We start from the raw sequence: 10,177 nt of genomic DNA, 5'->3' as shown, positions 1-10,177 counted from the left end.
TCTGCTCCTTTGAAAAATATTACTAATTGACATTTAGATCTGAATAGGAAACACTGAGGCCATAAAGATATGGGTAAGTTTTCTCCCAGCACAGTACACATTTACGGTTGAGCACATAATTCCATTAAAGACTTCACAATTTGGTAATATGGTTTCCCGTAGTCCTCTCCTTACACATGTAAGACATTGGATAATAAAACCATTTTTTAAGGGCATCGGTGCTTTATTTCTGCTTTGTGAGTGCAGGATACAGGACAGTATGAGCAGCTCCAGATTGCGTCTCCATGGTGTGGGCTCCCTCAGCAGCGTCGACTACGTTCTGTGGGCGGCTCTGCGGGCGGCGCCTGACCTGGCGTGGGGTCTGTTTGCAGCTCTGCCCGCAGCGTGTCGGCTGCCTGCCCTCGCATGCTTGGCATGGCCAGCCCGGGCGTGAGCACCTGCTCGACAGAAAACAACACACGTGATGTTCCAGTGACACCTGGTTACCTTCTTTCTTACCCGAAAATTTCAGTTTCTGTAATACCAACACCTGTTACTGCAGCTGCAAACACTATGCTCGCATTTTATAGGCGCAAAGTATACTTCAGAAGCGTTTAACACATAGATGACTGGTTTGCTTTCACTGGAATACTTGCTGCCTTATACTTCAGGAACGCTGATCTAGCCTACAATTGCTAGTCGTGGTATATTTGGTTCCAAATAATGTAGTATACTGCCAGTCGGTGTTTTACGCTATGGTGCTCTGATACATATATTTACAAAGTTGTAGACAGAGAAATATGTTGTAAAATAGGCATCTATGGTATTATTCAAAATATCATTGATCTTTTTTGGACGTTTAAAATGTTCAAAAAAATGTTATGTAATAGTCTGTGGTGACACTATTAAAACTAGTTTTAGTGTTTTCCTCAGTTCAGTACAACTCTCGTGTAGTACTATCTTCATTTACAGTAGATCATATTCGCCTCAGTCAATGCGTGATGTACTTTTTTGTACAGACCACTAACATGCTGACAAATTGTGCTGTGAGGCTTACTGAATTCTATCATGGAGACAGACTTCGTGTTCTAGTTGAAAGATTAACTGCCGTTATTATGTTACATTGCTAAGTAGAAAATCAAAATACAAGTGACTAATGACTACTGAAGATAGATTGTCTGTACAAATCATGGCACCTTATATCTAACTAGACAGTGATTAAAGACGTTATAGTTATGATTCTGTGCCCAACATTCAGAACTACCATCTTCTACAAAAGCATTGTCTCGCTTGTCGGTTTTTTCTAATAATGTTTCATTTACTTTTGCCACATTAATAACCAAAAAAAGACATAATTACGGACTACAGCTCAAAAACTACTGTTACTGTGTAGTGTCAATGACAGCATTCCTCAGACTTAGTGACACTAAGGTTTATTTCAGAAAAAACGTCATCTTACGTCTTTTTGGTATAACAACGTCGACACTGTACCGAAACTCTGTTAATTAATATATTTCTAATCCAGTAACTCATATAGCAACTATACCCTGTTGCATAACAAAATTGTACATATGGAAAACAATAAACTCTACCAATGCAAAAAGAAATGTCAGATATGTAATGAGATCCTTGAATACCATGTTCAGTGTATCATCGTATATCTTAGCACCGCACAATGCTAGCATGCTTGCTAGTTTGTTAGTTAAAGTTCTATGATTCATTTACACTGGAGAAGGGAGAATCTCTCACCTTTGGTTTATTAGTGTTTGTTTATGAAACATGGTAGACAGATATTTATTGGAATGCAGTTTTCTGTTAGTACCATTACCTATTCAACGACTAATTGTAACCAAAGTGCAAATTTAGTACCAATTTTTATAGGTGACTCATACTAATATGTTTTTGTTTTATAAATTTTATACTGATAAGCTACACGAAGATTAGATGTCATCATGGTTCAGCAGATAGACCCTCAGAGTGATCCAAATGTGAACCTGATAGGTCTTATAGGGGGTCCATATTTGGAAAGTAAAACAGTTATTATCAGACATAATACACTCCTGGAAATGGAAAAAAGAACACATTGACACCGGTGTGTCAGACCCACTATACTTGCTCCGGACACTGCGAGAGGACTGTACAACCAATGATCACACGCACGGCACAGCGGACACACCAGGAACCGCGGTGTTGGCCGTCGAATGGTGCTAGCTGCGCAGCATTTGTGCACCGCCGCCGTCAGTGTCAGCCAGTTTGCCGTGGCATACGGAGCTCCATCGCAGTCTTTAACACTGGTAGCACGCCGCGACAGCGTGGACGTGAACCGTATGTGCAGTTGACGGACTTTGAGCGAGGGCGTATAGTGGGCATGCGGGAGGCCGGGTGGACGTACCGCCGAATTGCTCAACACGTGGGGCGTGAGGTCTCCACAGTACATCGATGTTGTCGCCAGTGGTCGGCGGAAGGTGCACGTGCCCGTCGACCTGGGACCGGACCGCAGCGACGCACGGATGCACGCCAAGACCGTAGGATCCTACACAGTGCCGTAGGGGACCGCACCGCCACTTCCCAGCAAATTAGGGACACTGTTGCTCCTGGGGTATCGGCGAGGACCATTCGCAACCGTCTCCATGAAGCTGGGCTACGGTCCCGCACACCGTTAGGCCGTCTTCCGCTCACGCCCCAACATCGTGCAGCCCGCCTCCAGTGGTGTCGCGACAGGCGTGAATGGAGGGACGAATGGAGAAGTGTCGTCTTCAGCGATGAGAGTCGCTTCTGCCTTGGTGCCAATGATGGTCGTATGCGTGTTTGGCGCCGTGCAGGTGAGCGCCACAATCAGGACTGCATACGACCAAGGCACACAGGGCCAACACCCGGCATCATGGTGTGGGGAGCGATCTCCTACACTGGCCGTACACCACTGGTGATCGTCGAGGGGACACTGAATAGTGCACGGTACATCCAAACCGTCATCGAACCCATCGTTCTACCATTCCTAGACCGGCAAGGGAACTTGCTGTTCCAACAGGACAATGCACGTCCGCATGTATCCCGTGCCACCCAACGTGCTCTAGAAGGTGTAAGTCAACTACCCTGGCCAGCAAGATCTCCGGATCTGTCCCCCATTGAGCATGTTTGGGACTGGATGAAGCGTCGTCTCACGCGGTCTGCACGTCCAGCACGAACGCTGGTCCAACTGAGGCGCCAGGTGGAAATGGCATGGCAAGCCGTTCCACAGGACTACATCCAGCATCTCTACGATCGTCTCCATGGGAGAATAGCAGCCTGCATTGCTGCGAAAGGTTGATATACACTGTACTAGTGCCGACATTGTGCATGCTCTGTTGCCTGTGTCTATGTGCCTGTGGTTCTGTCAGTGTGATCATGTGATGTATCTGACCCCAGGAATGTGTCAATAAAGTTTCCCCTTCCTGGGACAATGAATTCACGGTGTTCTTATTTCAATTTCCAGGAGTGTATTAGAGGGAATTGTGATTGAATGTAGCAACATATTTAGCCTATTAAGAAACGTGATAGTGGTGTAATAGTAATATCACCAAAACTGGACGACATGAATGCTGCACTTGAGCTGCCTGCAGACACAGTGTCAGAGCGCCTGCCTCAGGGAGCCACTAGCGACACCACAGCAGTGAGGGCCGTGCCCAGCCTGCTCGCCTTTGCTGGTGTTTACCTTTGAGTGCCCGCCTGCTCTCTGCATTTGGACCCTCCTCAAGAGCGATGCCGTAGTCATCGTCGTCTGCTATGCTGTCGCCGTCGTCGTCATCAGCGTCTCTGTTTTCTCCTACTTCTTCCACCACGTCGTCGCCATCGTCTGCAGCAGCGAGCGGCGTGCAGTACGCCACGAGCAACACACCAGCAATCAGCAGGACGAGGCCTCCCTTCATGGCTGCAGTGGTTTCTACACTGGGTGCCTAGCTACAAGTCTCACTACGGAGCTCACCGGCCTCCTCTTATACTGCAGTGGGGCACTTATCACCCGACTCGTAGAAGGCAAGCGCAGCTACACAGCGCTTACGTCAAACTACACAATCAGCCGTATTGTTGTCATATCGTAAAGGCTGGATTATCTTGCTGGACATGGTATGAAATCTTGAGGTTGAAGGTACTAAAAGACGTAAAACAAAACTGTAAGCACTATAGCTGATAAATACAGCAAAACTAAGAAAACTAATCATGTACCTGAAAGTTTATACACACGAATTACGAACGTCTTCCATTCGTAAGAACAGCAATATAGAAGGGAAATCACTCACTTTAAGAACTAATTTAAAAAGTACAGGAATTTATTCAATAACAGTTAATGTCATCCTAGTTATCGTTACATTGCGTTATCATGCTGCACATTTAGCTAGAATTTTTCAATATTATGTATTACAATTCTCCGATTATTTATGTCAGAATTCGTTATAAAATATTAGCAATTATTAAAGTTTTGTTTTGTTCTCTTTACAATGAATCTTAAGTTCATATAATGTAACCTATCCATTCATTTAAGAGGCTTCCCAAATTCTTCATACTATTAACCATGCAGAAGAATAGATTTGTGAACACCAGTACTGATGTTTGGGCCCCTATAACTATGTTCCATATTAGGAATTTTCTTTCCCTTTTTTCGTATTGCTACTTCCATTGTGACAAATAACAGCAACATTGATAACTATGAATTAAGATTCACATCCATATTACCTGGAGCCATTCTCTCAGCTTTATTTAATAATTATTCACAATTTTTGTGTACAGGCTATTGCAAAATGAAACACGTACACCATTTTATATCAGAACAAATACCTATCAAAATCTGAGGAGACGTTAACTACATAACAGTTATAAATAATTAAACTTTCTCATCATCCAACACCCAGAACTGACACAACGTCGGCTTGAAGTGAGACTCACGTGGGCACTAATGCATACAATGTGGCTCCAAATGAATTCGTGCTGTCAGTAAATGAAAGCTGCTGTCTGCTTCCTGGTATGGAAGTATACGTCTTGCCATGCATTGTTTATGCATGACAGACCGGGAGACCAAGGATGCCAGTCAAGAATGTATACATTCTCTAGTTTTTTATGGTATGAACTACTGTATGGCGGCTTTCATTCTCATATTCCATTTGGTAATTAATTCATAAAGGGTATGAGTAAAGTGATTATCATTTACACCACGTACTGCTGTACAATTAATGACTCAGAGTCCGAATGTTGTTTCTGTGGCACTGGGTGATAAACTACACTGAGACACTACATTCACCTCACAAAAGACAATGAGGGTCTAGCGATACACGAAATGATGGTACATAGTGTAGAGTCTCACTTGCCTGTCAGAGTTGGTTGAAGATAAGTTTCGGCTGGCAAGTACCCACTAGTGGGCTGCGAAAACCAGTCGCCACTCAGTCAGTGGCCTCGCCTGTATAAAACAATTAGTTACATTCAATGAGAAACACCGTAAGTGAGTGAGTTATACACACTAAGTAAAACGCCCGTCAAACCGAGAAATTGTTGCGCTACTTCTAATTTCACGTTCTCGATAACGGCAGCTTAACCACGATGTGTTGCTCTTACACAGTACACGTGGTTTTACGGATGCATCTGCGTCTGTAAGGACTCGGATGTCAAGGTAGAGGCAGGTATATTTCATGTTTCTACAGTATAAAACAGATCTGGCTCCGCAGCTTCCTGAGGATCGCGAAATCCACCCGCCGCTTCACAACAAACATCCCGTCGACAGCAAGTCATTAGGGACCGAGCACAAGCTTACATTAGGAAAAGATGGGAAATAAATCGGCCGTCCCCTTTTCAAAGAAGCATCCCGGTATGTCCTTCGTGCGATTTGGGAAATTGTCGAAAACTTATTACACCTTGATCGCCGGACGAGAATTTGAAGCTAAGGAAGAAACCGAACGTATACCCAGAATAAATAATCATGTCTTAGTGAGATTTTCGTCAAATTATAGCAGACATTAAGGCGAATTTCCCAATATTAGCAACAAATTTTTTACCGACTATAGTCCATTTGTATTTTGTAACTGAACTATATAAAGTTTTGCTATGTCAATTGTAACAAGGTTCTAAGAGAACTTCGGCGGCTTACCATGAATGCGACCTCATCGAATGGTTTCAGGACAACAGCTCCGCAAACCACTGTCACGCCGACGGAAGAAGAGGCTCCACACACATCAGTCCCATTATATTAAATGTAAGCAAACACAAAACTCAGGTATTATTCTTGTTTTGCCTCTGCACTTGAGGCTCAGCAGTCTGTATTCTGCTGTTGCAGCAATCAAATAACATACCTGAAAAGCCATTTAGACACTTACAATGTGTATGACAGTCGAAAAAAAGAAGACATTCACAATGCATACGCAGTCGAGAACGTGAATATCGTTTATGGAGAATGTCGCCCAACTATTATAATCTGATGAGTAACCAGATAGTGGTAACTGTCGCGATTTGTCTTTGCGAATATTATAAAAAAATTTCTACAAACTGGAAGTGTAGAGGAAAAAAACTCCAAGTAAAAAGAAGAGCTGCTGATAGAAGGAAATGAAAATAGCATAATAGCAGCAGTAACGATAATGTGAATGTCACTAAGAGGCGTCTTGGAAGTAGGAAGGGACCGACCAAACGAGTCTTCTGTTAAAATTAGATTCCATCACATTTCATGATCCTCACATACCGCTGCAACTGCAGTTTCGTAGCAATGACTTCCAAAATCGGTGGTAGGTCTCCGAATGTTATCTATGAAAAGTGTAAAGTGATACGTGCAATATCAATTATATAAGATCTGAGCAAAGAAAGAATACCGAAAAATCTTTTAGCATAAATAATTGTCCGTCGTCGGACTCATTCAATACAGAATCGTGATACCAGATCGCATAAGAATGCCCGTTACATCCTCAAGAGAGGTCACAGCGATGAGTCTTTCATTATAATATTTCTCTCTATCGACGTCATTCATTATGTGAGGACTAGATATTTATTTTTGGAAGTTGTTAAGTGGCTTGGTTGAAAATATTTTTGACTTGAATCTTCAAAATTACTGGTGCATCAGTTTCTGTTCGTGCTGACAGAGTGGACTTTCTTAACATAAAACATGTACGTTGTATAAGTTAGAAGTAAGTAACAATTATTTCAATGACATTATCACAGTGGCGGCTGTGAAAACCGCGACCAAGTCAACAAATTCTTCTTATAAAAACTCAGCGACTGGCCCATAGGATGAGCTACAAAAAATAGTAAGTTCAAATGGTTGAAAAAATTGTTCAAATAGCTCTGAGCACTATGGGACTTAACTTCTGAGGTCATCAGTCCCCTAGAACTTAGAACTACTTAAACCTACCTAACCTAAGGATATCACACACACAGCCATGCCAGAGGCAGGAATCAAACCTGCGACCACAGCGGTCGCGCGGTTCCCGACTGGAGCGCCTAAAACCGCTTGGCCACTCTGGCCGGCTAAATAGTAAGTATTCAGTATTCAGTGAGACTATTATATACAGCTTCAGCAACAAAAGTTACAAATGAGGAGAAACAATTGAAACAAACAACACTAACAGTTTTTTTTAAATTCGTAAGTAAAGCATTACTTATCGTTATAAGACTACATCAATTTAAGATATACGCATATTTAAAGATGAAGCGAGTTTCTCACTCGATGGAAACATGTTATTTTCTAATTGATTTAATATCATTATTCATTGAAGACAAATTAGACAGTTTATGACTGAAAAAAAGAATAAAACCATTCTGACGTTTCATCTGGCAGACCAATGAAAAATTTTGTGTGAGGTAGAAGCATCGTTTACATATCATGAGCAAGTCAATCCTCGCAATAAGCTCTAATCGCCAGGTGAAAGCCGATGCTGACACAAAGAACAGGATAAAAACAACGCTCCTTGTCTATCAACGTTCAGTGTGTGTGAGGTGTGGAGGCTTTAATTTTGGCTGCATGACAATCCGCTGTCGACACCAACAGCTAGGATTGCAAATATCGATTTGATCATACGTGTGGAGCTAGGGCCTTTTGTCGAGGAGTGCGTTGTTTGTTTGGCGGGCCCTGGTACTGACAGCTAGCTGGAGGGCACGTGGCTCGCAAGTTGTTGCTTTTCGGTGACTCCTGATGTACAAAAGGTCTGAGGCAGGCCCTGACGCCTTGCTTAAGGACTGATAGCGTCGTGTTACGGGAAGAGTAAAAATCGGCAAGTTCCCGACCTAGTCTCCAAAAGCAACTACACAAATCACAGGCAATAACATCTCGGCTTGGAATCCTGAAGGTCACATCTTCTTTACACTTGAATGGAGTTAAGGGTAGTATCTTTTGTTTTTTGTGTAATTATCGTCATAAGTCCACGTCTGCGTTAACGTGGAATTGGACCTGTTCCATTAATGCGCCTCCGAGCGATTGCAAGTGTTATCATCAGTCAGTGTTAATGTATTGTTCCAGGCAATATTCTGTACGACTGTATGGGTATTCCTTTTACAAACTGAGCTGATGAAATTCAAGGTGTAACATAATCTGTTTCAGAGGCAAGGCAACCTTGTGATCTGCTGTCCTCCAGGCTTACAGTATGAGTTCAATCAACTGAGATGTGTTCCTGTTCTTGGCCTTTCCTTCTGACCTCTTGCCACATGTCAGATAATATAAGGAATAGCTTGTGTTTCGAAAGCTATAATGCTTTCTTGTGCCGATTTATTTTTCAACCGAATAAGAAATCTTCATAGAACTTTCAGGACAACCGTTATCGTTTCGTCTCGTTTTTTGGGAAGTATCCTCAGCAATTCTTCAGAAAGTCTTTAGAGTTTGCTTCCAAATGAAAATCAATGAAATTCACCCAGACGGATACGTCCTCACAATACGATCGTTCAGTCTTACTGTGAATATTATTACAACATCAAATATGAAAATCCTTTTTGTTCACTTACCATGCTATCCACCTTCAACAACAAGATGATCTTCGCTGTGCACTTCTCGAAATTTCGCTTGAGTACCCCAGTCATTAATCTGTTTTGTCATTATTTCCACTACAGATTTTCAAAATATCTTCCTAAAGTCACGACCAAGATAAAATTGATTTTCTCATTTCGTTTCACATGTGATGCGGGTTTCTCACAGTAATAACAGTATCTTGTAAGATAAAATGTCTGAACTGGCGATCGAAAAATATTAGTCAGTACCTGTTCTAGCACAATAATCCGTCTAATAAGGGTTCTTGCACTTTCCATGAACAACATCGGTGCAGCTCACCAGAATAATATGTTCTCTCAATGAACATTTGCATCCCTTTTTCCTTCACTTTGTTAGCTCTACCCCGCCCATAACACTTTCACCACTAATTAAATATTTAAACAATGTGTTGACTTTTATTTAAGAACATAGCAAAACAATGGTCTGTTGACGACTGATGCCTCCTCCATAACCAAACATAGCAGTGTTCAACAAAAGACTCAGCAGAAAGCACATCTTTCTAGCAGCGAAGCAACGAAGAACGGATGCCTGTACTGCTAAATAAGTGAAACTACACCGGTGAAAAAACCTGAGTGGACAGTCAAAACCAGGTAGTCATTAACCACACTATTTCCATAAAACTAATAAGGAACCAACTACGTTTCTGAAACTTTCATACAATTTTTGAAAACACTTTTGAAGATCTGTAACTGTTCTCTAAAAAACCATCAAATTAGCCAATTCTCAGACGCAGCATTTCTTATGACAACGAAACTTATATACATTTAAACTTGAAGAACTAGCATATTCTGATGTATTATAGCTAGGAAAGCGTCGTAGTAACTATAGATACTCTCATATCCTGAATGCATTGCTTATTTGAAGTAATGAGGATAATAAATTAATCATATTATATAACAATTACAAATATTCATTGATTGTTAAGAATGACCGGGACCTCAAACAGAACACAAAAGGCAAGACGATTTCCAACTTTACGGACAAATACCTATCGGGAAAAGGAGACGAAACTGCCAAAAAAATTCTAGAAGCTATGGTCGTAATCAGTAAGCCGATGTGACGGGAAAAGTCGTTGAGTTGCGTGCAGTAGGCGAGCATAGTATATTTTGCATTCGAAAATTTTTGAAATATGCTTAATTACTATTCATAAGTCATAAGTTTGAACATGACGCTCCTGTTGTATGCTTTCAGGATACCTTGTTCTTTTCGTTTGCC

The 10,177-nt window shown here is 41.8% G+C and overlaps 1 protein-coding gene across 1 annotated transcript; it reads right to left on the bottom strand.

Moving 5' to 3' along the window:
• Nucleotides 1–208: 208 nt before the first annotated feature.
• On the bottom strand, nt 209–3,911 carry LOC124804691. Its single transcript, XM_047264941.1, has 2 exons — nt 3,671–3,911; nt 209–437 (listed from the first exon to the last, which is right to left on the bottom strand). Exons 1-2 carry the CDS (start codon nt 3,882–3,884, stop codon nt 313–315), a joined length of 339 nt encoding a protein of 112 aa, XP_047120897.1. The 5' UTR covers nt 3,885–3,911; the 3' UTR covers nt 209–312.
• Between the last annotated feature and the right edge of the window lie 6,266 nt (nt 3,912–10,177).

Source organism: Schistocerca piceifrons, chromosome 7 (genome assembly GCF_021461385.2).
Source record: "Schistocerca piceifrons isolate TAMUIC-IGC-003096 chromosome 7, iqSchPice1.1, whole genome shotgun sequence".
In the NCBI taxonomy this organism is placed as follows: domain Eukaryota; kingdom Metazoa; phylum Arthropoda; class Insecta; order Orthoptera; family Acrididae; genus Schistocerca; species Schistocerca piceifrons.
Note: the sequence above shows the minus strand (reverse complement) of the source record. Positions and strands in the feature narration are given on the sequence as shown.

Coding starts and splice junctions, on each gene's coding strand:
- LOC124804691 (XM_047264941.1), bottom strand. CDS start 3,884: ATGAAGGGAGGCCTCGTCCTGCTGATTGCTGGTGTGTTGCTCGTGGCG. Junction 438..3,670: donor GAGCAGGCGGGCACTCAAAG/GTAAACACCAGC, acceptor TCTGTCGAGCAG/GTGCTCACGCCCGGGCTGGC.